The sequence below is a fragment of the Bison bison genome, unplaced genomic scaffold (genome assembly GCF_000754665.1).
Source record: "Bison bison bison isolate TAMUID 2011002044 unplaced genomic scaffold, Bison_UMD1.0 scf7180017864297, whole genome shotgun sequence".
Classification (NCBI taxonomy): Eukaryota; Metazoa; Chordata; class Mammalia; order Artiodactyla; family Bovidae; genus Bison; species Bison bison.
The window spans coordinates 7,028,687-7,054,908 of NW_011494869.1; the positions used below are offsets into that span (position 1 = coordinate 7,028,687).

At 42.7% G+C, this 26,222-nt stretch overlaps 3 protein-coding genes and 1 pseudogene across 4 annotated transcripts in view; 3 read left to right on the forward strand and 1 right to left on the reverse strand.

Annotated features, from left to right (window-relative positions):
• ZDHHC1 (zinc finger, DHHC-type containing 1) overlaps window positions 1–2,703 on the forward strand; it is a 24,263-nt gene extending 21,560 nt beyond the window's left edge. The window contains exons 13-15 of the mRNA XM_010851117.1: window positions 90–234; window positions 1,890–2,014; window positions 2,660–2,703. Coding sequence (XP_010849419.1) covers window positions 90–234; window positions 1,890–2,014; window positions 2,660–2,703 — 314 coding nt within the window. The remainder of the gene's footprint in view (window positions 1–89; window positions 235–1,889; window positions 2,015–2,659) is intronic.
• Window positions 272–3,943, forward strand: TPPP3 (tubulin polymerization-promoting protein family member 3). 2 transcript variants are annotated; one of them, XM_010851042.1, is made up of 4 exons: window positions 272–479; window positions 2,806–2,999; window positions 3,112–3,265; window positions 3,387–3,943. In XM_010851042.1, the coding sequence occupies exons 2-4, from the start codon at window positions 2,812–2,814 to the stop codon at window positions 3,573–3,575; spliced, it is 531 nt and encodes a 176-aa protein (XP_010849344.1). In that variant the 5' UTR covers window positions 272–479; window positions 2,806–2,811; the 3' UTR covers window positions 3,576–3,943. The 2 variants fall into 2 exon arrangements, with proteins under 2 accessions (XP_010849344.1, XP_010849345.1); XM_010851043.1 differs by having other exon boundaries at window positions 307–469.
• A 3,014-nt stretch (window positions 3,944–6,957) lies between these two features.
• Window positions 6,958–26,222, reverse strand: part of LRRC36 (leucine rich repeat containing 36) — a 62,486-nt gene continuing 43,221 nt past the window's right edge. Inside the window, exons 8-14 of the mRNA XM_010851044.1 lie at window positions 21,973–22,410; window positions 18,637–18,926; window positions 15,391–15,556; window positions 13,955–14,100; window positions 13,056–13,179; window positions 10,455–10,569; window positions 6,958–8,288 (exon numbers count right to left, since the gene is read on the reverse strand). Coding sequence (XP_010849346.1) covers window positions 8,063–8,288; window positions 10,455–10,569; window positions 13,056–13,179; window positions 13,955–14,100; window positions 15,391–15,556; window positions 18,637–18,926; window positions 21,973–22,410 — 1,505 coding nt within the window. The 3' untranslated portion in view covers window positions 6,958–8,062. The remainder of the gene's footprint in view (window positions 8,289–10,454; window positions 10,570–13,055; window positions 13,180–13,954; window positions 14,101–15,390; window positions 15,557–18,636; window positions 18,927–21,972; window positions 22,411–26,222) is intronic.
• On the forward strand, window positions 23,372–24,260 carry LOC104996703 (annotated as a pseudogene).

Below are 26,222 nucleotides of genomic sequence, written 5' to 3' on the forward strand. Positions count from 1 at the left end.
CCCGACCCCGTCCCCCACCAAAAGCCTTTTTGGTTGCTGCTCTGGGAAGCTGGATCTCCCCTGAAGGTGGGGACCAGCTTTGAACTTAGGGCGGAGGCCAGGATGGGGGTTTTCCGAGGACCGCCAGAACTACAAAGGTCTGGCTTCCCCCGCCACAGAGCTGCCCGGGGAGCAGCGGGATGAGACTGCTGCAGCAGCTCCGCCCCCCGCGGAGCGGGGAGAAGGCGGGGTCGGGTAGGTGGAGCCAGTGTGACCTTGGTCACTCTCGAGCTGAGACAGCCCCGAAGGTGGGGCTCGCCGTCTCTATGGAGACCAAGAAACAAGGGATAATACGGCGGAATCGCCCCGGCTGCAGTCCCGCCCCAGAGCCGGCAGGGAGCAGAGCTGCGGACCCGCCTAAGTCTCCTGCTACCATCGCTTCATTCTTGCGTCCTGTCCATCGAACGCGCACTGTAGGAGCAGCCACGAGGTAGAAAACGGTAGGAAATCCCGGCGCCAGCCACTCTAGTCAGTATCCAGCACGATAAGGGGGTGGGGTGGAAGCGGCGTGGGAGCGGTCCCAACCACGGATGGTCCTGAGCTGAGGACACCAGCTGAGCGGCCCTGCCCTGGGCCCAAGTGTTCCACCCCACCCCCACCCCCACCTGCTTGCTGATTGATGACTCCAGCTGTCCCAGAGGAGCCTGCAGACCCTTGGGACTACAGTCTGTGACTTGGTGCCACCTGATCAGCCTGCTATTACCCTGGGACAAGCATCCCTTGGCACTCAAACTCCCTCAGACTAGCCTTAGTGAACAAAGTGCTGGTCTCCTCCAGGTCCTTGGTGGGAGATTGCAGTGCAGAGACAGGGAAGAGGAGTGTTGTTTGAAAGGGAGCCTGGGCCCACAGAGTACCTGCAATGTAGGAGCTGTGGGTGCTCTCAGTTCCCAAAGCTGCAACTTAGGGATGGGTGTGTGTGCTGATCCGGAGAGGGTTTTCAGTGTTAAGGCTAGTGGTAGTGGAAGGGAGCTAGGCAGGCAGGGATCCAGGCTGTGGTCACTGGAGGCTCTAGTATAAAAGGGAGAGGTGGAAGATAGTTGCTGAGGACACAATTGAGGGTGTGGTCAGGAGGCTGCCGTGGATGAGATGGGAGTCTCAACACAGGGGTGTCACGGCATAGTACCTGGGAGTCTGGAAACGCAAGTCTGTGGGTGTGTGAAGGGGGTTATAGAGGGTGTGGTCAGGGGCTGCAGGTGTGTGGAGAGAGGGTGAGTTGTGAGGTTCTGGTTAGGGGTCTCAGTAAGGCTGTGGGTGTGTGGATGGGGGACCCAGTTCCAGGGCTTCTGGGGTATGGATAGAGGTGGGCTGCATTGAGGGTGTGGTCAGGGAGGCTTCTGTATCAGGCTGTGTTACATGGAGGGAGTTTCAGTGCAGAACTAAGGGTGTGATCCGGGAATGCAGTGGGGGCTGTGGGCAAGTGTAGGGAAGACCCTTCAGTGCACGGCTGAGGGTATTATTGGGGGGCCTTGATACAGGCTATTAGTGTATGTGTGGGGGCTGAATGCTGAGGGAGTGGTCCAGGCCCCAGTCCCTGGGCTGTGGGTGTGGTCAGAGGACTGCAATGAGGGCTGTGGGGGACACTTCAGTGCAGGGCTGGTGTGGTCAGGGAAGTCTGAGTACCAGTTAAGGGTGTGGTCAGTGGGAATAAGGCTGAGGGCATGGAGGGCCAGGGCTGAGTGCTCTCAGCTGTGGAGTGTGGACTAGTGTGGTGGTGCTCAGGGTGTGGCCAGGAGGCATCCACGGAGGGCTGAAGGTGTGAAGGTATAGACATGGGGGAAGTGTGCTTCAGTGCAGAGGGTAGATGTGAAGATAACAGGGCCAGGGCTCATAACTCTACAACCCCCACTCAGGCTGGCCCCCCCACAATCTCCTGCTCTTAAACTCCACAAACAGAGGTTACAGCCCCAGTGGCTGGCAAGGGGCCAAGAAGCCATGGTTGTGCCCCAGGTGCTGGGAGTGCTGGTGTGCCCCACCCGTAAGCCCATTCTCCAGCCCAGCCCAGCCCAGCAGCACTGGGAGCTTCTCCCTAAGCCGCCCTGACACCATCCTGCCCTTAGCAACATTCTCCAAGCAGCACCACCCTCCCTTAGCAACTGTCTCCAGGCTTCACAAACTGTGGCCAGGCCAGCCCCAAGTTCCCCCTTCCCTCATGTTTTTGTTTAACAGAAAATAGTAACAAGGTTGCAGCTGGGCCAGCTGCACCCCTGCCTGGGGCATACACCCCTGCCTGTGCCCTGGCTCCCTTCTCAGCCTGGGCTGAGTCCTCATGACCCTGACAGAGACACCGTCCTCACTAAATACCTGTCCAACCAGCAGCCTGGCCAGGGCCTGACCCAGCTTGGCATGAAGCTTCCAGGGAGGGGGCCTGCTCTGCCACCCTCACTTCCACCCAAGCAGGCCTTGTGCCAGGGCCAGACAAAGCCATAGCCCCAGCTGCTGCCCTCACAGTTTTTCTGGACAGTGCCACTCTGTTCCCAGCCTGGTGCAAGGATCATGATTTCATCTTCTGAACTCCACTCTGAGCCAAGGCTGGCATTAAGTGACAGGACCTTTCCTCTCAGTGCTCTTCCTCATGGCTCTGGGGCCCAGTCAGACACTGAAAACTGGCCCCTCTCCTCAGGCAGCTCCATCTCCAGCTCTGAGAGTGTGTGGCAGAATGCCTGAAACTTCAACTTTGCAGGTTTTGAGCTAGAGGCAGTGATATACTGAGCCTTGGTGGAAGGGGGAAGAACTTGGCTGGGAGGTGACCGAGATGGGTCCCTACAGGGTGGCATGGCAGCGAGCACAGATGTGGCTGGGCTGGAGGAAAGCTTCCGCAAGTTTGCCATCCATGGTGACCCCAAGGCCAGTGGGCACGAGATGAATGGCAAGAACTGGGCCAAGCTGTGCAAGGACTGCAAGGTGGCTGACGGAAAGGCTGTGACAGGGACCGATGTCGACATCGTCTTCTCCAAAGTCAAGTGAGCCCCAGGCATTTCCTGCTTCTGATGTTCCCAGAAGGGGAATTGGGGGGCTGGAACCAGGGAGATTGTGGAGCAGGGGGCAAACTCATGGTGTCCACATACCTGGCAGGGCGAAGTCTGCCCGGGTCATCAACTATGAGGAGTTCAAGAAGGCCCTAGAAGAGCTGGCTCCCAAGCGATTTAAGGGGAAGAGCAAGGAGGAGGCCTTTGATGCCATCTGCCAGCTGGTGGCCGGCAAGGAACCAGCCAACGTAGGCGTTACTGTAAGTGCCCTAATGGTTTTTAATGACCACTGATGTGTAGGAGCGGGGGGTGGGAATCTTGGCTGGTGTTGGAAGGGCTGTCTCTAACCAGGTACCCCTGGGGGGATCTCTGTTCAAACAGAAAGCAAAAACAGGGGGTGCTGTGGAACGGCTGACTGACACCAGCAAGTACACGGGCTCCCACAAGGAACGCTTTGATGAGAGTGGCAAGGGCAAAGGTATTGCTGGGCGGCAGGACATCCTGGATGACAGTGGCTACGTGAGTGCCTACAAGAATGCAGGTACCTATGATGCCAAGGTGAAGAAGTGAGGCCTAGGAAGGCCACCCCCCCGCCCACCAGCGCAACTGCCCCTGCCAGAGGCTCGGGCCTGGCCTAAGGGGCATGTGGAGCAAGAGAGCCTGGTCCCTTCCTTGCTGGATCTGCCACCCAGAGCTTCCTGCCCAGCCCTTCAGGGCCAGCCCACCAGGCCTCTGACCCAGACTGCTCTGCGTCCCCTTCCCCCTTTTCTTTCCTCCTCAGCCTCTCTGTCTGAGGAGAGGTGCCTATAGCCTCACCACCCCAACCTAGCCCTGGGCATGGCTAACCCCCTGCCTGCTTGCCTCATATTTAAGCTGCTGCTCTGGCCAAGTGCCTAATTCTTTCCTGGACCTCAATAAAGACACCTTTTGTACCAATATGGACTGTTCAGGTATATGACAACAAGGGTAATGACATTCACATCTTGATGACCTCTCAGTGTCATTAACCCCCTCCATGTCACACTCTACTGATTCTTCCACTGGCAGCCCTGCCCAGAAAAAGACATACACCAGGCCCCTTCCATTAGCACCAAGCCAGGCTGCCTGGGGATGCTGCAGAGGGATATCAAAAGCCTTTTACCTCAGCCCTGACCCAGAGATCTGGCAGCATGGCTGCTTTCCTGCAGTTAGGGCCTCAGTCTTGGCCTCTCTGCTTTCACAGCAGGGGGAGGGATGAGACAGCAAACTCAGCCTGGGCTAAGCGCTGCTGGGGCCCAGTGCCAGGCCTCAGCTCTAAGCTTGCTGACAGGCCTCCACTTCAGGGAGCCACCAAGGCGAGTCACTTTGGGCTGCATCTCAGAAGTTCAGAAAATGCAAGACCAGAAAGAACCTTAGAAAGTAGACAGTTCAACTCCCAGTTTTATAGTGGAGGAAACTCAGGCCCAAAGAGTTAAGGAGCTTCTGCAGCATAGAGGCCAGAAGCATGCCTCTGTCTCCCTGGCCAGGCTGTAACACAGCAAGCCCCAACACTGATTTCCAAAAATGCTGCTGGAGGCCCAGTGATAGAACTTGGCACTCAACATCAGCCTTTGACGGGCAAGCAGGGTGTCCAACAATGAATGGGCCTCTTCTTGCTGATCCCCTCCCATCTGTTCACCACCCCAGGCTGGGTGAGAAGGGGTGTCTTTCTCTGATCCTGAGAAATCCTGGGAGCTTCCAGATCAACCTTTTCTCCCCTCTAGGTTCTCAATGTTAGGACAGAGTTACTCCCTAGTCTAAGGCTTTGGGGCAAACTCTCCTTCCTTCCTGCTGACAAGTGGACTGGATGGAACTTAGGGACTGTCCATTTCTAGCAATTAAAAGCACACATTCACAAATATTTTCTTTCCTGACTCAGATAACAAAGCAAAGCAACACAACTATTTATTTCCTCATCCCTTGAGCTGTTCTGGCATGTTTCTGCCCCAGGTGGCCCCGGAGTCCCTTGAGCCCAAAGTCACTTGGAGCACGGGTTTAGAGAGGTAGGGAAACTTGAAACAGACTCTGGGGATTAAGTGAAAATTAGAGAGCAGAGACCATCACCTGATCACAGCAGAGCCTTGCCTAATGGCTGACAGCTGTGGGATCTCCTGACTCAGCTGACCTTGCATTGCTCAGAGAAGAGTTTCAAAGAGCTCTACCTCTCCCACCAGCAAGTAGTAGAGGAATATTTCCTCCAGCCCTGGGGAATTGGTTTAAATTGCAAGTTTACTTAAATGAGCCTAACAGGAGTGAAATCCAAATCCTGCAAATTGGCCTGGTCCAGGTTATTAAGCTGCAGGTGAGATGACCGTCTAGTACATATGGGAGCAGCACGCTGGCCCCTCCTATGATTGGCAGTGTGGCTTAGGGGAGCCCAGAAGGAGAACTGGCTGAGTCCTGAAACTCACCTTGTAGGAGTAAAGTCCCCTCTTCTTGAAAAGTGGTTATGGAACCTGAAAGAAATCAAGGCCCACCCAAAGCCAGAAAACCTTTAGTCTAATAGACTAAAAAGGTTTCTGGCAGCAACTGACCAAACAATGCCACTTCAGCCCTTTGGTTATCACTTCTCCACTACCCATAGCTCCTCACGGTGGACAGGTTTGGATACCCTTGCTAGCAAACCCAGTTGGGCAAGGAAGAAAGGTTAGGATCTGTGGGATGAAGCTGTCAGAACCCACTATGTATAGCTGGTAGGAAGTTGAAACCTGTCAGGGGGCCCTGCCTCTCCTTTTGGGCACAGAACTTCCCTGAGGACCTGTTTTCCATGTCAGCCTTGTTTCTGTCTTTCTTCCAACAGTCCCAGGTCCAGGGTGAGGAATTCTTCTCCACTTATTTTCTATTCGATACTTGCTTCAGGGGACTTCCCCTGCTTCATGTTGAGTCCACTTAGCCCCATAGGGCAACAACACTTTGGCCCTTCCCTGATGTCACAAATCTACTGCTGCCCCTGGACCAAGGCCACACAGGGAAAATCAGAACCATAGATGACTTCTGCAGGAATGACCAGCAACCCTAGAGAGGGGCCTGGCCTAGTGCAGTAATGGCCATTTTCGGTGATAATAGAAAATAGGGTGGAAGGTGACTTAGTCTTAGTCAGGCTCTGCTTCTCCTTAGAGGTACTCTGAATAGGTTCCAGGTTGGCATTATCAGATAGGAGAAGGAAGTGAGCCTGGGTTGTAGAAAGAAGCACATTATCCCTGTCCCCATCTCCCCTAAACCTCACTGGCTGTCAAGTAAGTTGGGCTGTGCACTGGGTTGGGACCATGAAATAGGTCAACACAGGGCTATAAGGCTATTGACTAAGGCTACACTACCTGGGCAAGACTTAGGCTCTTTGGAGGGCTCTCAGTGGAGTCAAGACAGGACCAGCAAAGTAGGGTCGGGGGCTGTCCTTACTGACACTTCCACAGAAAACGAGCTCACTCTTAGCTCCCTCAGAGCCATGCCGCACAAAGAAACTTATGGCTCCACTGCACATGCTCCTTTTGGGAACTCACATGAAGTCAAGAGGTCTGTAGATTTTAACCTAGAGATGTGTGATCTTAGTTGTGATTTTCATGTCTCATTATTACAGCATAGCTCTCCTTCCCTGCACAGCACCTGGGTCAGAGAAGCAAATAAGTGTCTAATCTTTCTATCTTCCTCTCTCTCTGACATGACCCTGAAGATGAAGAGAAGTACAATATGATGTTAGGTTGACAGTCCTTCACTCTCTAGAGCTCTCTGGCAACATGAGCTACTTGGGCAACCTTGAAGCAGAAACACAAGAGTCACTTTCATTATCCTTTCCCATTGATGCCTAATCAATCAGGATTAAAGAAAAGATTGATCCTCAGTCTGAAATACCAGGTATTCATGTGTAAAGTGGATGCTCAGCTCAGAGCTAACTTTCAGAGGCTGCACCTCTGGTCTGGACTGAGCCAGCCTTCTCTCTCATCTTTCTAGCTCCTCTCTGATCCAGCCCACTCCACATGGCCAGACATCAATCCACTCTTTCTACAGAGAAAGCTTCTCAAACACAAATCTACTACCCCTCTGCGTTCCCAATCTAAAATCCTTAAGGAGCCATGCAACCTAGACGGTGCGTATCTCTTCTCAGGCCTTCTGTCCCCTGATTGGACTTTATTCCCATTCCATGGCCTTGACTTATGCTATTTCTCTCTGCAGCTCTCCCCACTGCCTCTGCCTTCAATCCTACATTTGCCTGGTGATCTTCCATTCCAATTCTTCAGATTTTGGTTGAAAGATTATTTCTTTAGGGGACATCTTCCTGACATCATACCTCCCTCCCAAACTAGGAAGGTCCCCTAGTTACATACTTCATGGCACCATGACCTACATTTTCCCTGCCTAGTGATCCCTGGGGGCCCAGACATTTCTACCCTGTACCCTTAGCCTAGGAGGCTCTGCACCCTGCTGTACCTGGTACCATTATACTTATTTTGCATCTTCCACTCAAACAAGTCCTCACTGACACCTTCTCCAATTCTCCAGAGTAGGAATTACCTACTCTCTCTTTCCAGGGTGTCTCTAGGCTTTTATTTAGGCCTATTTGGTACCAATGGAAGCTTTCAGCTCCATCACACAACTAAACTGTTGGGCTGCTCCAGCAGACCTTGTCACCTTTAACTATGATGGGAGGAAACCCAAAACACATTTGATGAACTGATCAATAGAGATTCTCTGAAATTTCCTCTAACACAAAACATACCTGGCCATGGATATTATTTTCTAACTTCCTACTACACAGTTTCAACTGACACTTGGGAAAAATATCTAGTGTTTTTTTCCTTTTTGACATTTTCAGCCAAGTGTTCCTATGTGATATGATGCCTAGGACTAAGTGCCAACTATTTATGTGGACAGAAGGAAAGAATGACTTGATGGGAGGAGATAAAAAGAGAAATAAAAAGAAAGACCAATACAGTGTAATTAAGATTTTTTTTCTTAATCTTGTGGGAAAATACCACCATACTAGTGGTAATGACACTGAGAGCCCCCTGGGGCTGAGAGACAAGCTGCAAAGGTGTACAGTGTTAGCTCCATAGACTAGGCTCTGGGACAGAGTCTGAAACAGTCTGTATTAAATACTGACCCATATCATGTGCTACTGGTGAGGAGGAAGACAGCGTGCTTTTCCCAAAGGGTGATGATCTCCCCAAATGATGACTCTTCTCAGGAGGCAGGAGTGCTTTCCCAGAATAACCTTTTTGCTCTTTATTCAGCTGCTGCAGCAGATACTCATTAGTTACCACCAGGGATCTGAGACATGGGGGGAAAGATAGTTGTGAAGTCATAAAAGCAAAGTAGATGTCATTCAGACCTGAAATGTTTGCTAAAGATAAATGTAAAATGAAGTAATACCTTTAACAGTTTCTTTATTACAGTCCTGTTTGATTATGTTCCAGTCCTGTTTGATTATGAATATGACTGTAGCAATAACGCAGTTCACATTTTACATAGTGACTGTTCTATTCTTTCCAAAGCACTTTTCATGATGAATAAGTAGAAGCACCAGGAGACTGGCCCCTGACCAGGCCTGCAATTTCTATTCCTATTCCCAGATCTTAATTTCTACTTCTTCTAATCTATACTGCCTCAGCAATTAAACTAATGGTGCTAATAATTGTATTCTTGGACTCTGCATTACCACGTAATGTTAGAAGCTATCAGAGACTTCCCCTCCCTGCCAAAAAAGATGTATGCACAATGCTATTCACTGCAGCACTATTTGTAACAGCAAGATACCATCAGCCTAAATGTCTATCAGAGGATTAATTATCGTGGAGTCCTATGTATGTATAAAAAGGAGTGAGAACTTACTCTAAACATCACTGTGAAATGATTTCTAAGATAAAATGTTAAAGCAACATTATGCCTCTTTTTATATAATAGAGGGAATACAAATACACACCCATACCTGCAATGGAAGGCTAGTGGGAGGGAAGGAAAGGATAGAGGAGACAGGTAAGGAAGCTAAATTTGTTTGAATTTATCTGATTTCATAGATCTGACTTTGGGACCATGTAAGTTTAACATAACTGTACTCAGGATTAAATCAAAATAATAAAAATATTCCCTATAAATCAAAAACAAAATGAAACAAACTGAACCTATATATTGAAGTGATGGTTTAACAAAACAGAGAAGAATTAATTCAAGTTACTCTAAAATATAGCCATTAATACATCACTAAAGAGATAAACCTTAATGTTCTCAAAGTGTAGTCCCCAGGCCAGAAGCAACAGCATCACCTGAAAACTTACTAGAAATGCAAATTCTCAGTTCCCAGCCCAGATCTGCAGAATCAGAAACTCTGGGGGTAAGACCCAGCACTCTGTAGTTCAACAAGTTTTCAGGTGATTCTGTACACACCCAAGTGTGATAAACATGAATTTATGCTATTCAGTATACTCTTGTATGGGCTACCCTTATACTATACCCTTATAGTATAGGGGTATGTATGGTGTGCATACCTATACCCCTATGTAGTGGTGGGTCAGATGGTAAAGAATCTGCTTGCAATGTGGAAGACCCAGGTTCAATCTGTGGGTAGGTTGGGAAGATCTCCTGGAGAAGAGAATAGCTCCCCACTCCAGTATTCTTGCCTGGAGAATTCCATGGACAGAGGAGCCTGATGGGCTACAGTCCACGAGGTCGAAACGAGTCGGACATGACCGAGCCACTAACACACACACACACACATTTTTGTATATGTTTGCAATAATTAGAAAAAAAGTTTTTAAAAAAGTCAGCCAGAATGGATCTGGGTCGAATGCTCCTTATATTAAGCCGTTCCAAGAAAAATTAGGAAGTGAAGTTAGGGACTGAAGGCTTGGGGAATAGAGTTCTTCTATTTAAGCTTCACTGATGGTCCTAGCAAAGGTGTTTGGCAAATCAAAATTTCAAGGGCTTGTCTAAATATACCAATAGTCTTGAGGCCTCTTCTGATTTGTCTAGCCTATAGCCTGGGGAAACTGTTCTTTGAAGAGCCTCATGTTATTGAATTCCTCTGAAAAGAACACATACATTGGATTCTTTCCCTATCATTCTGAGTGTGCTTGACTTCTCTTCTATGACCAAAAGTAGGTAGACATTTTTCAGAAGAGCAAGGTGGCTGATTTTAGGGGTACATTGTGACTGAGGAAAGTTAGCTGACCCAAACAAGGGTCCTGTTGGATCCAGTGAGAAACTACTTATTATTGAGGTGCTGTAACCCACCAGTGCCAGCAAAGATATTTAGTCCCTGGTGTGTTCTGGAAAGCAGTATTTTGACCCCTGAGCTAACTGGCCTGGATATAGGTTGTTTACATACAGAACATAATTAATTTGAAAAGTATATAGATATTAACTTGCCAAGTAAAACAAAGGAGATAAAGGAAAGTAAATATCTGCTTCCAGAAGCCAGCTAGATGGATCCAATCCTACCTCTGACTTTCATGGAGAAGAGTCACGGTCTCCTCTAGCTTTTTCAGCTGGGCAAGCTCCTGGTTCAGGCAAGACACCTGCATGTTCAGCTGTTGGTTTTTGCGCAGAAGATCATCTACAAAGGTTACAGTATATGGGGGTGAGAGGATTCCAAGTGGCTAGTGTTTGAGAAGAGCTTGAGTGAATGGGTGGGCATCTTGAAGAATTGGAGGCCCCACTGCACCCACCTCCACACTCCATTCACCATTCCTTCTCTTGAAGACAGCAGATATAGTGACAAGAATATACAGTTTAGCAGAAGACATATCTGAGTTAAAATTCAACCACTTGATCTTGCACATGTTAGTTCATTTTTGTGAATTTCACAATCCTGTCCCGCAGCACTGTTATGAGGAGTCAGTGAGACACCTGCAGTCATAGGCATAGGCAGTCAACAAATATTAGGTCTCCCTGTATTCTGCATTTTAATTCATGCATGTATGTCCCTCACTCTGTATGGAATATGTGAAAACACCTAGAACTGTGTTGGGTGCAAGATAATAGCTCAATGAGCACTTACAGAAACTGAATTTGTGGCCAAAGCATTCATATTTAGCTTTCCAAATATGTTACCAAGGCTTGAAATAATAAAGTAGTGAAAGCACAAGAATTCTGGATCTTAAGCAAGTCAGTCTTCTAGAACAGTACTTAAACTTTAATATGCTTACAAATCGCCTGGGGAATCTTACTAAAAAACAGATTCTGATTCAGTAGGTCTGCTGCTAAGTCACTTCAGTCATGTCTGACTCTGTGCAACCCCATAGACGGCAGCCCACCAGGCTCCCCCATCCCTGGGATTCTCTAGGCAAGAATACTGGAGTGGGTTGCCTTTTCCTTCTCCAATGCATGAAAGTAAAAAGTCAAAGTGAAGTCGCTCAGTCGTGTTCAACTCTTAGCAACCCCATGAACTGCAGCCTACCAGGCTCCTCCGTCCATGGGATTTTCCAGGCAAGAGTACTGGAGTGGGGTGCCATTGCCTTCTCCATCAGTAGGTCTGAGGTGAGGCCAAGTATTCTATATATGTAACAAATCCCCAGGTGATGCTAATGTTGCTGATCTCTGGTTCACACTTTGAGTAGCAAGGTTCTGGAAGGTAGAAATCAGGGCTGCAACAGCCGTATTTATCACCAGTAATCCAAAGAGAGTACTGGGCCTCATAGCTGGTTGAAAATAAGTATCTAGTGAATAAACACCTATTTATTTTCAGTATAGGTAAGTGGAAACTGATGTCTTGATTATTCAGGCTTATAAATATTAGATAGACGAGATTCAACTCTGGAAATTCAATGCTGATTTCCAAATCAAATTTCTCATACAAATATCCAAATACCCATAATGTTTGTTTCAGTGTGCTGAACTAGAAGTTTAAAGTCAAGGGTAGACTTTTATCTATCTAAACTATACTAAGAATAAAGTAGAACAAATCACAAATTCAATAGGATTATTACTTTTCACTTGTCATAATGAAGAAAAATATTCAATACCCAGTGTTGGCAAGGGTGAAATGAAAAGGCATTCAAATATATATTTGCTGCTGATGTGCGTATAAACTGAAACTACCTTTTTAGGAATGATTTGGTAATGTGTAACAAAAACCTCAAAAATGTCCACATCCTTGGATCCACTAATTCTACTTCAAGGAATGTCTCCTAGGAAAACTGGTCAAAAATGTATACAACAATTTATACACACAGATATTAATAGCTGAATTATTTATCACAGCATAAATATTAGGTCTCTCAGCTCCATCAGAAGAGAAGATGATCTTAGAGAAGCATTTTCACTCTAGGGTCTTCTACTTCAAGTCTTTGAATGTTTGGAAATTCTTTGAATTATTTATAATATAAATAATGACAGCTTTATTTATAATAACTAACATTAAAAACAACTATATAGAGGACTAAATAGATAAATATGGTATAGTCATGTGATATTAGAGGAAATGCCTATGCTATTAAATTAATAACATTAGATTGTAGAAATCAGATTGCTGAGGGTCAATAGTAGGGGAACCTAAATGCACCAGGGTTGAACTTTTTAGAGAAGAGTTCTGTATTTTGATTGGATGGAATTAAGTGAGTATACATTTTGAGAAACTCATCAAACTTAGAATGTGTGCATTTTTTTGTATGTAAATTCGTTTTGAAAAGTCAAAACACAAATTTCAGTTCTGAATTTAAAATATATGTATAGGGATATAGGTGAAAGAAAATATACCCAAAACACTAATGGTAGTTATTTCTGGGTAGTGCGATTTTATTTTCCTTATATTTTTCAAACTTTCTGTAAGGAACATGATCTTCTGCTATAAACAGAAAAAAAAAACAAGTATCATTCTCAAAAAATAATGTCAATAATAATATTTGTAAATGCTTTACACTGATAAAAGAGTAAACTCTCTTACTCTGGTAACTCAAGTCACCTGCATTACAACTCTGAGGCAAAATGATTGTTTCCATTTAGGAAGCCATGTGAGCTCTGGATGATGAAGCTTATTAAATGGGTCATCTATAAACAAAATGTTGTCTTGAAATGCACCATACATTGCTTTCCTGAACTTACCGTAAGTGTGGGATGGGTGCCCACTGACAATCGAAGTGGTAGCACCTTCCTCCAAACGCTGGACTTTTTCTGACAAAATGAGGTTTTCCTCCAGCACTCTGACTAGTTTTTGCTTCAAACCTTCCTTTAGATTAGAAAACAAAATACAAACACATTAAGAATCTGAAATTCTGGAAAGTGTTTTTAGAAGATTGAAAGAATCTTTGCTCTTTTTAGTGATAAACTGAATGGAGGTCAGCCTCTCTCTTTCTCACTAGAATTTTAATTCATTGGTAAACATAGTGCAAGTGCAGCAAAGAAACTTACTACATGCATTTTACCACATGTGAAATATCCGCTACTATTACGAAACAAGTGGTTGTTTTGACAAGTGGCCAGCATTATGAATCACCTATTTAAAGTTTCTAGAAAATAAACTTGATGTCTGAAAATCCTCTAATGTTAAGAAAAGGTTAGGGGGGAGTCTAAGAAAATGAATCCCTTCTTTCCCTCCCAGCACCAGAACCCTAACGCTCTAGGAGTGGTCCCTGGTTTAGGGCTCTCATCAGAACGGAGGAAAGACAATTCCAGAGACATTCAACTTCCCTCATCTGAATCAAATCATAACCCTCAAGAACACAATCCTAAATGTTTTTACTCTAGGGCTTTTTTTTTTTCTTTTCCATTTCAAGCCTTTCCTTAGAATTTTTGGATTAGGGAGTCAACCCTGAAGAACCTCCAAGCTGTCCCTGCAAGTTTTGTGTTCCTAATTTGCACAGACTGACTTTCCTATATTTCAGTTCATAAGCATCTAGGTATTCAGGTGATGATGATCTTTATGGCACAGAGCTGTTCTAGCCTTGCTGCCTTGTCCTTTTCTAGTAAAGGAAGAGTAGGAAAAGAAGATGAGAGCAGCATACCATGTCATTAGGAACCAGCTGCCCTGTCTCCTTCAGTTCCATCTCCCTCCTGTGGAAGGCTTTTGATGTATCTTCCGGATGTGAGCGACACCACTGCTGAGAAGGAGCAGGGACTACCAAGGTCAGAAGCAGATCTCGGGCAGGACCTGCCAAAAATTCAGGTTGGGCACACGGGCCAGTCTTAAAAGCTAAAGCAGAGAATTCCTAGTCAATAACTACCAGCTCTGTTGGATAAATAGGGTAATCTAATGTCTCCTTTTTACAAGAATTTAGTAAGTAACTGTAAGAGATGTTTCATGATGGAGATAAAAAAGCTATATCCCACATCTATGGAGAAACAACAGCAGACTCTCATGAGTGCATGCTCCGTGCTATTCTCTAATCACTGATGAATGGCTCCTGGGGATAATTTCCTACAAAACAAGAGCAAAGGATCAATGTGGGAAGGAAAGTAACTGAGATAAGACTTTTTCTTCTGTATGTTGCTTTAGATATTAAAAAACAACAAAAAAAAGCTAAGCCTAAACAACTTTAAAGGCATATCTGACTCTTTTATGACCCCATGGACAGCCCGCAAGGCTCTTCTGTCCATGGAGTTCTCCAGGCAAGAATACTGGAGTGAGTTACCATGTCTTTCTCCAGAGGATCCTCCTGACCCAGGGATCAAACCCGGGTCTCCTGCATTGCAAGAGGATTCTTTACTTCCTGAGCCAACAGGGAAGCCCTTAAAGTTCCTAGTTTTTACTTAAACTCTTACCACTACTATTAAACAACAAATAGACACATGGGGACAATATTTGCAAAACTGTTTTTCCCCAAGTTCCTAAAAGCAAAGTCCTGAAAAAGAGTCCAGGTCATTTAGTCATTAGAGTTTTACAAATTACAACATTTCCATAGTCATCTCAGACCTCTGATGATCAAACTCAGTTTCTATTGTATTTATTATTGGCATTCTCCCCAAGGATCATAAAATTCTTTTGTAATCATTAACATGACCATGCTTTATTTTATATATAATCACTTAAAGACTACCAAAAAAAAAAAAGTTACAGGAAAACAAGACAACTGGTACAGGAGGGAAGAGTGCTTATGAAAACAGAGAACGGAATTCCCTGGCGGTAGAGCAGTTAGGACTTGGTATTTTCACTGCCGTGGCACTGATTGACCAGGTTCAATCCCTGGTCAGGGAAGTAAGAGCCTGCATAGAGCTGGCAAGCTGCACAGTGCAACCAAAAAAAGGAAAAACAGGGAAGATGATTATAAGAAAAATGCAGATTTGTCTATCACTGTGTGGCTGACAAATTTTGGTAAGTGCTCATGAGAACAATTTCCCCTGCAAGTAAAGGGGGCTGAGTGGCTTTTATCAGAATGTAGAGCAGAAACAGCAGAAGCAAGGCTGAGCCCTTCTCTGGGAACTGAGAATGAATTCACTTTACCGAGAAACTTCTTGTTCAGGAGGAGGGAGCCGGAGCCATTCCAGTGCTTATCCACAAGCTCTAGGAGCTGTCTGAGGACAGTGGCCACATGGGAGGTTCTGGCAGAGACTGGGGGACTGTGGTTTCCTGGCAAACCATGCAAACTGCCCAGGTCACTAGAGAGAGGCTCAAGAAAAAAAAAACAAACACCCAACCATTTGTCATTCTTACACAATAAGAGAAGTAAAAACCCAGACATTTAAAGGGTTAACATTAAGCAAAAGAGAAAGCTGACTTCATCTTTCAGTTCGGATTTAATAGAATATTACTTATGTCTAAGACAAATACAATAATATATACAAGGATAATTTCAAAGCAAACAGTATCTTCTATCATAATTTTCTATAGAGATTTTCAGAAGAGTACAAAAAATGTTTTAACACCCATGTCTATGGCTTAACATTATGTTATGAATATGGAAAGATTAAACTGCAGAACATTTTTTAAGGTATTATATTATCATAAAATAACATGGGGAGTAATTTAATAAAAGTTATAACTCATAAGCTTATATTTAGTATATTAATATATAATAAACATAACTGTCCTATAACATTTTAAGTGTTATGTTAAATGCTATTGTTGGACCCAGTACTAAAGATACTTTTTATTCAGTAAAAATCTTATGTATATAGATGCCTAGGTAGAGCTCTCTCTCCAGTGAAACTTCCAATTGTTTTTAATTCATTCAGATATGATGTATATGTCTATATATTTAGTCATGTCTGAATGAATTAAAAGACAACTGGGGACTTCCCTGGTGGTCCAGTGGTTAAGAATCCACCTGCCAATGCAGGAGACACAGGTTCAATCACTGGTCCAGGAAGATCCCACATGCCACAGGGCAACTAAGCCCACACACCACAACTACTGAGCCAGCGTGCCCTAGAGCCTGTGCTCTGCAACAAGAGAAGCCACTGCAATGAGAAGCCCAAACACTACAACTAGAGAAAGTTCATGAGCAGTACCAAAGACACAGAGCAGCCAGTAAATAAATTAAAATTTTCAAAAATTAAAAAAAAATTGTGAATTTTACTGGACAGATCAATCTTGTCGGTGAGTTCTCAAGGGACTTCAAGAAAGCTGTTACATATTAAAAACAGCCAAATTATTTCTCAATCTTTGACTCTTTTGATATTAAAAATATATAAATGATTAATTAGCTAATGCTGTCATATCTGACAACCATGAAACAGAACACCAGACAGTGATATTTATGACTTGAGTCACACATGTGGCCTATGATTAATAAGGAAAAGCATTATAAATGGGATAAACATTTATTAAACAGATCTGTATTGAACACTGATCATGTGCATTGAGAGTTGTATATAAGATCTGTGAACATATGAACTAAAAGATGAAGTCCTTAAGAAATTAATCTGATTAGGAAGGAAAGTCATAGAAAGACTGGTTACACTACTCTTGTGGAAAATGGATATTGAAATGTCCATTTCAAAATCCAATCAAAATATCATTGGTTTTTCATGTATTGGTAATACTGTGTGTACATCATGAAGCAACTTAGAAACACACATATGCCTTATGTATTTTCTTTCACTTTTCATAATGTGAGAGTGGGGGATAATTTTTTTATGAACTTTGGAATAATTCTGTTACTTTTAATTTTCAGCAAATTATGCCTTATGATTTTTTTAAATTTAATTTTTATAATTTGTGATTCTAAAGTCAGTTGGTTAAAAATAAATTTTCTAATCAAGAATTCATATTTAATTTTGTGTTTTTTTATATGGGATTATTTTTTAAACAACTTTTAAATGCTCTTCTGATTTATACCTTTCTAGAAACTAAACAGTGTATTTCTTTTATAGTTATATTCAAGCAGCTCTTTTATAACTTTTCATATAAACAAATACAGTATCTAACAGGAAAAAAGAAATGGGAACTTTTAAGACAGTCCAGAAGAGTGCATTGAGATTTTAATTACTGTTTTAACAATATAACATGAAATAGAGGTGAGAAAATTTCCTAGAACATATCTTATTAATATAGCACCTAAATATCCTAAATGTTGCTATGGCTTTACCCTAAATACATTAACACTAGTGCTCTTTTCTAGAACAATAGGCATCAGTGACTGAAGATGGAAAACAAAAAAGGACCAAAAAGTCAAAAAAAGTATTACAAGACTGCCCCCTTTGGTACACAAAAATTATAACCAATTCCAAAGTTTTGAAAACTGAATAGAAAGTATTTAAAAGCTAAAAAAAGCCAACCAACCAACCAACAACAAAATCCCTTTATAAGCCCATGTCGATGTGCAAAAAGATTTCCAGCAAGTGAAACAAAAGTGACTAGAAATAGTTGTTTTTGACCAAATAACCTGCTTTCTCACAAGGCAGTAAGTCATTAAATGACAAATGATTCGTATGACTAAGACTATGGGTTCAAGGGAAGGGAATGTCCTGAGAGCTACAGTTCCTTTAACTAATGAGAAGAAGGTTTCATGATGGAATTAAAACCTGGAGAAAGATTAATATTCAGATAGATGAGAGGAGAGAAGATGGCATTCTCCATGGAGGGATGTATACAAAGGCAGTGACAAAACTTAGTTAATGAGTAAGAACAACACTAACTATCGTACTACAATTTTATAAAATGAATTAAATAATATGTGTGGGAATGTTTTTTGATTTGTTGTTTATTCTCTGAGCCAACTTTCAGCTAAAAATCCTTTGGATTATTTAATTCATCATCTTAATCTAATTCATTCTGGGGAAAAACTAGAATAATTTTAGTTTCTGGACAGGAAAGCAATGCTTTCAGAAGAAAGGTCCCTAGCAAGTTAGTCATTTGTAGCCAAAGCAAATGTGTAAACATGGTAAGATTATAAACAACAATGAAACAGAGATCATTCTTCAACCAACCCTGAGCCCCTGGCAACTTGTGTATTCTTTCCTATCGTAAACTCTGTCCACTTATTATCAAAGTACTTCTCCCCATGTTTATGCTCTGGAAGTAGATTAGGGACCATTCTTCCTGTGACCGAAATGCAGCAGAAGGGGACTGACTTTCCCAAAGGCAAAAGAATCACAGCCTTTGGCCTGGCAGTATTACCCACTGACCTCTGAAAATCCCTTTGAATTTCTATCACTCTTGATCAAAACTACCATCACAAAAACAGAACCCCATTCTAATCTTGGATCTGATGTGTTTTTGTACAAGCACAAACAAGCCAACACTTGCCTCACTGCCTGTAGCATCTCTGAAACCATGTTTTGTATTCAGGGTGGCAAGGATATTTTCTTTCCGTCTGAATCCTCTTCTTGATGGGCTTAATGACCTCTTGGTCAAATTCTCTCTGTTTTCTGATGTCCCAGTAGGCAACAGCAGTGTCCTAAGAGAGTCTCCCAGGATGGAGTTGTTTGGGAAAGAACCATGTGCTTGCGTTAAATCACTGAGGCTCGTGGCTAATTGTTGCTCTACATTCACCACCAGAGCAGGGTCACTGTTGAAATGGGTTGCGGCATACAGATCTGTGAAGGAAACAGGCCAGGAGATGAACCTGCTCTTCAACTCTCTCAAGTCTCCCTTCCTTCCTTAACCTGTCTGAAGTCCAAGGGTCACAATGGCCTCTCCCTAGTATATACTCTCAACTGTCTGGATTCTCCCTCCCCATCCACCTGACAAAGCCCCAAATCTGGTTAAATACTCTGTGCACATACTCCAAACCCACAGCAGAGCAGTGGGAAGTGACTGGAGAAGAATATGCATCTCTTTCGACCATCTTCACTTTAAATTCATAACCATTATCTTAACTGGGCCCAGCTATTTTAATACATTACCCTAATCAATTTACTCTCCTATTCTTTGAGATCACTATTTCACATCTCTTCTCAAACTTCCAACAGGGTCATTTCCACCATGTTCTCTTTGATCCCATCCCCCTTCCAGCTACATTTCCACATCTTTGCTCCCATTCACTGCAAAACTCCTTGAAGGTGTTGTATATATTCGGTAATTCTATTGCTTCTCCTTTGATTCTTTAATTCACCTCAACAAGGCTTTTACTAATCACGCATCTCCTGAAGCTGCTCACTACATGGGTTCAATCCCTGGGTTAGGAAGATCTCCTGGAGAAGGAAATGACAACCTACTCCAGTATTCTTGCCTGTGAAATCCCATGAACAGAGGAATCTGGCTGGGGCTACAGTCCATGGGGTCTCAAGAGTCAGACACGACTTAGTGACCAAACCATCACCACCAATGCATTGCCAAATACCATGATCATTTCTCAGTCCCAGAAATGTTAAATGCATCTATTAAAAACATCTGACACTGTATTTATCACTCTCTCCTTCCTGAAACACATTTTTCATGTGGCTTCCTGGTTACCACTCCCTCTTTGGTTTTTTTTCTTTTCTCTTACTTAGTGGCTGCCACTTTCTTGCTCTCCATGATGGTTTCTCTTCATCAGCAAGATTTCTAATTGTTGGAGGACTCAAGTTAGTCCTCAGATATCTTTTATATCTATATTTACCCCCTTGGGGAGATTATATCCAGTCTGTTTTAATGCCAACCACACACTTTTAATTCCCAGCCCCACCTTCTTCCAGACTAATATATCTAATTATCAAATTGGCATCTCTGAGAAGTTCTAATAGGCACCTCAAACTCAACATGTCTAAGACCAACTCTTGGTATCTATCCTAAAACCTGTTCCTCATACTCTTTTCCATCTGAGTAAATGGTAACTCCATCCTTCCATTTATTCAGACTTGAAACCTGAGAGTTATACTTGACTTGCTTTCTCTCATACTTCATCCTCAACCCAGCAGCAAATCATGGAGTGTTATCTTTGGAACATATTCAGAATCTATTTCTCACCACCTATACTGCTTTCTCTCTAGTTCAAGTTACCATCATCTCTTATCCAGATTCTGATCTACTTTTAGAATTTTAGAAACTTCTATCCTTGCCCCCCATTGTGTATTCTCAACTAAGTAGCAAGAGTAATTTTTAAGTTAGATGTCACTTCTCTGCTACAAACTCTCCAACAGCTCCTGATCTGACCCAGAATAAATGTCTGATTATCTGACTTTATCTATACACCTCATCTACCTCACTCTACTGTAGCAGCCCTGTTTCCTCACTGTTCTTTGAACATGCCAAGCACGTTCCAGTTTCAGGAACTTTGCACTTACTATTTCTACTGTCTAAAATTTCTCCCCCCACAAGTTATCGACATGACTCACATGCATTTTATTTAAGTCTGTACTCTTACTTCTCATTTGAGAAGCTTTCCCTGATCATTCTATCTAAAGCTTTGCTACTGCTGCTGCTAAGTCGCTTCAGTCGTGTCTGACTCTGTGCGACCCCAGAAACGGCAGCCCACAAGGCTCCCCTGTCCCTGGGATTCTCCAGGCAAGAACACTGGAGTGGGTTGCCATTTCCTTCTCCTGTGCCTGAAAGGGAAAAGTGGAAGTGAAGTCGTTCAGTCATGTCTGACTCTTAGTGACCCCATGGACTGCAGCCTACCAGGCTCCTCTGTCCATGGGATTTTCCAGGCAAGAGTACTGGAGTAGGGTGCCATTGCCTTCTCCGATCTAAAGCTTTACCTCCTTCATATACTCTCTAATAAGTGCTACATGCATGTGTGCATGCTAAGTTGCTTCAGTCGTGTCAGACTCTTTATGACCGTATGGACTATAGCCCACCAAGTTCCTCTGTCCATGGGATTCTCCAGGTAAGAATACTGGAGTGGGTTGCCATGCCCTCCTCCAGGGAATCTTCCTGACCCAGGTATCAAACTCACGTCTCTTATGTCTTCTACATTGGCAGGCGGGTTCTTTACTGCTGGAGTCATCTGGGGAAGCCATTCTCTAATACACTTATGTTATTTTTCTTCACAACACTTATCATAAGCTGACTTCTATATTTATAATTTATTTATCATCTGTCTTACCTCTTTAGAATAGAATTTCCATGAAAGTAGAGACCTTTTTTATTAATGCAAAAATACACATGGAATTTCACTTTTGTTTGCTATGTTATCTACAGAGCTAGAACAGCATCTGGCATATAGTAGGTATTTAATACATTTTGTTGAATAAATACATAACTAAAGAGTGGTCTCCCAACACTTTCCTAAAACTAGCTTTTTCTGAAAAAGTAACTCTCAATAGAAGTGATTGAGACCAGAGAAGACTAAATGTTACTAGAAATATATCCCAGGATGCTATTTAACTGAAATAACATATAGTTATCAAGTTTGCATTTATATGAATTTTCTCTAATATATCTATCATGTTAAACTCATACCCTGTAGATTTCTCGAGGCTCTGACTACTGGTCATGATATATTTATTTACTTTTGGCTGCACCGTGCAGCTTGCAGGATATTTTAGTTCCCTGGCCAGGAACTGAGCCCACACCCTCAGCAGCGAAAGCGCAGAATCCTAACCATTGGACTGACAAGGAATTCCCCAATGTAAGAAATATTTATTCCAAAAGATCCAGTTAAACTTCAATCTTCACATCTATTAAAGAAAAGAGGCCTACAAACTTATAGGAAGCTATTACCTGAACTAAGCTTCAAAAGCCTTCCGGTGCTGGAGTCAGGGTTTGACAGAGAAGTCAGTAAGTCTCCACAGGAATGGGATGTAGTGGCTTTCATGTTATTTGAAGGCTTTGTGCTATATTCTCTGTAGTTCTTGTTTCTCTGAGGCCTTTTACCAATACTTCCGTGAAGGGACAGATTTTGAGAATAATGACTATCATAATTTTCTAGACCAACATCTGAAGGTAACTGATAGGGATGAATCTGGCTAGAATCACCCACATCCAGGAGTTTACCCAATGAGGCATCATGGGTAAGCTGATAAGTATCAGGTTTTGGTATCAAGTCCTTTTCTGGAGAAGAACCTGAAGACTTGTCCAAAAAAGATATTCGGTACCCTTCTTTAGCCATCTTCTCTGGGGATCGAACTGTCATCTGATGAGGTGAGTAGCGTCTGATTTCTAATCGTCACCAAGGGGGCGGGAAAAAGACAATGAGAATTTTTAGGGTAGCCTTGTTCACTAGATAAACTCTTGTCTACCAAAAAAAACAAAAACAAAAAAACAGTTCTCAGGAAGAGATGGTTTATAATTTTTATAAGTGGTAGCATAAAATTATGGAGGGATTCCTACATGGAAGAACAACAAAACATGCTGGACATTGTGTAAACAGTAAAGACTATAACATTCTGAAGATAAATTTTACGTTAACCTAATTCCCTAGGAATTCCCTTTGAAAACTAGTGTCAGAGTTTTCTATATTTACACTTCCACTATTTTGGTGCACCCCCACATGACAAAAGTTGTGGTCTTATGTATTCAGTCTATGGACAACAATTGGTAGGTCTCTGATTTCACAGACTCCTCACAATAAAGCTAAACCCATTCCCACTCCAAATCTCCACCCAGAGGATATAGGTTCACACACTGGGAACCACTATCATAAGCCAATTAAATGACAGGAAATTCAAAACCTATGAAAACCCCTAAACCAATTCCAAAACATTTCTCTCAGTCAGCTGTATCAGAATCTCTGAAAAGCCTCAGAGTGGGGCAACTAAAGCATCAGACAAAGAGAGAGGTCTCTGTGTTCTTTGGGGTTTTCAGATATTCATATGTTTGAAGGCCTTCCTGAGTTAGTCACATTAACTCAGAACAGTGGAACTTTCTATCTCTATAGAATCTTTAAGAATATCAATGTTTTTACTAAGCACCAGTCCATACAGTGGAAGAAATGTTAAAGAACAATATTTTTATGTAAGGAAAAGAATCTAAGAACAAGTAATGAGATTAGATAAATCAGACTATCCCTCCTGTTGAAGATATCTAAAAAGTGGGATGGGGCAGCGGGTGGACGCCGTGCGCAGAGACAGAGCGGCATGGGGACCGCGGGCGGAGCAGGTGACCCACTGAGTTCTTCATTATGTCTGATGGAGACTATGATTACCTCATCAAGTTTTTAGCTCTGGGAGACTCGGGAGTAGGGAAGACCAGTGTGCTTTATCAGTACACAGATGGTAAATTTAACTCCAAATTCATCACAACAGTTGGCATTGATTTCAGGGAAAAGAGAGTGGTGTACAGAGCCAATGAGTCAGATGGAGCTGTTGGCAGAGGTCAGAGAATCCACCTGCAGTTATGGGACACAGCTGGACAAGAGAGGTTTCATAGCTTGACAACTGCCTTCTTCAGAGATGCTATGGGGTTTCTTCTGCTTTTTGATCTGACAAATGAGCAGAGTTTTCTCAATGTCAGAAACTGGATAAGTCAGCTACAAATGCATGCATATTGTGAAAACCCAGATATAGTGTTATGTGGGAATAAGAGTGATCTGGAAGACCAAAGAGTAGTAAAAGAGGAAGAAGCCAGAGGACTTGCAGAGAAATACGGAGTCCCCTACTTTGAAACTAGTGCTGCCAATGGGACAAACATAAACCAGGCTATTGAGATGCTCCTGGACCTGATAATGAAGCGAATGGAACGGTGTATGGACAAGTCCTGGATTCTCGAAGGCGTGGTGCATTCCAACGGTCACACCTCTGCAGATCAGCTGAATGAAGAAAAGGAGAAGGGGTCATGTGGCTGTTGAGGGGGCTTAGTGAGCTGAACAGCCATTCGAGGGGCCCATGTCTGTGACCTTCCGTATGGTGAAACATGACTCAGAGAGAGGCAAACAGGCCTTGCATGCAAACTGCTTCTCACCATCCCAATTAGACCTATCAGTAAAGCATCCCGTTTTAAAATTACTTTGCTGCAGCTTTGTAAATATTCTTTAAGATTCAGCCTGAGAGTTAGGCAAAATATCTCACATATCCAAAAGTGCCTTATAAAACATTAGCCGCATGGCAGTAGATCGTTCAAGGATTCAGGATTTTGTAGCCACAGAACAGCGCATTTATTATGTATAATGACTGAAGATACCATCCCTGCTTTACCATACATAGGCCCAGAGTCTCACCTTTAAGATCTTAGATGTAATATCCGTTTTTAACGCAAATTTAAGACACTTCTTGCACCACAGGGGACTTTCTAAAATGTCATCTAAACAATTTAAATATTAAATAAGAATATACACAAATGAAAAAAAAAAAAAGTGGGATGATATATATATCCTTAAAAGCATTAAAGAGCTAACAAGCTAGTGAGGAATTTCTAGGCCAAAATCTAGAAAACAGCAAGAACTCTTAGAGATGAGTCTAGCACTTAAAGTCACTTTTTCTCTAAGGAGATTTAGGATAAAAGGTATAAAATCCTAGTCCAGGATCCATCCAAGGTAAAGAGTATGAGAAACCACCTTCTCACCACCCACCCAACATTAAGATGGGAACCTAAGCAGGATACAATTTTCAGAATAAAGGTAAACTGGAAATAAACTAGCCCTTGTACACTGGTAATCTAGGTTTGTATTATCTGGGTGGTCCAGGGAACCTCAAGTTTTGAGCATGGATTAAGATGATCCCAGATTGATAGTCCCCTAGCCAACTGGTAAAAGCAAATGAAAGTCTGATCTGGAAAAGATATCTTCATGTAAGACTTTAAACCATTCCTACAAATAGTTTTTAAAATATAATATACACAGCTTTGCTACATATACAAAATGGAGTATTACTCAGCCATTAAAAAGAATACATTTGAATCAGTTCTAATGAGGTGGATGAAACTGGAGCCTATTATACAGAGTGAAGTAAGCCAGAAAGAAAAACACCAATACAGTATACTAACGCCTATATATGGAATTTAGAAAGATGGTAACAATAACCCTGTATACGAGACAACAAAAGAGACACTGATGTATAGAACTGTCTTTTGGACTCTGTGGGAGAGGGAGAGGGTGGGATGATTTGGGAGAATGGCATTGAAATATGTATAATATCATATATGAAACGAGTCGCCAGTCCAGGTTGGATGCACAATACTGGATGCTTGGGGCTGGTGCACTGGGACGACCCAGAGGGATGGTATGGGGAGGGAGGAGGGAGGAGGGTTCAGGATGGGGAACACATGTATACCTGTGACGGATTCATTTTGATATATGGCAAAACCAATACAATATTGTAAAGTTAAATAAAATAAAATTTGAAAAAAAATAAATAAATAAAACCAACTACCTTGAAAAAAATAAAATATAATATCCAGCAAGTAGCCAAAGGAAACAAAAAAGGAAATAAGACAAGCGAGAATGAGTAGGAAAAAACAGACAACACAGGCACACAAAAATTGGAATTAATAGATGCAGCCTATACAATGGCTATTTTTACTATGTTTAAAGATATAAAACATCTGGGAAATTTCTGCTTATTAAAAAGTGGCCCAGCAGATTTGAAAAAGAACCAAATCAAATTTGTAAAACTGAAAATAAAACTAGTGAAATTAAGAATTCAGCAAACAAGCTTAACAGCAGATTAGACACAGCTGAAAAGAATGAATTTAAAGTATGGGTCAGAAGGAATTATCCAGAATGTAGATCAAACAAAAAAGATGAATTATATGAAGAATAAGAGGCAAAGGGGACAATGTAAAAGTCTCAGACATATATTTACTTAATCAAGAGTTATAGAGGGGCAAGATAGAAAAAATTGGACACATTATTTTTGAAGCATTCTGCAGAAATAATGAGACAGAATGTACCAATTCAAGTGCAATAAATACCAAACAAGATAAATAAAAAGAAATTCACACATCATAGTGAAATCACAAAAACATCAAACACAACTGGAAAATCTTAAAAGCAGCCAGAAGAAAAAAACATTATCCTTGCAGGAGTGACAAATTTC

Excerpts from the sequence above, each read along its gene's own strand:
- TPPP3 (XM_010851042.1), top strand. The coding sequence starts at position 2,812 with ATGGCAGCGAGCACAGATGTGGCTGGGCTGGAGGAAAGCTTCCGCAAG. Across the intron at positions 3,000-3,111 it reads ATCGTCTTCTCCAAAGTCAA|GGCGAAGTCTGCCCGGGTCA; the intron begins GTGAGCCCCAGG and ends CATACCTGGCAG. Across the intron at positions 3,266-3,386 it reads CAGCCAACGTAGGCGTTACT|AAAGCAAAAACAGGGGGTGC; the intron begins GTAAGTGCCCTA and ends CTGTTCAAACAG.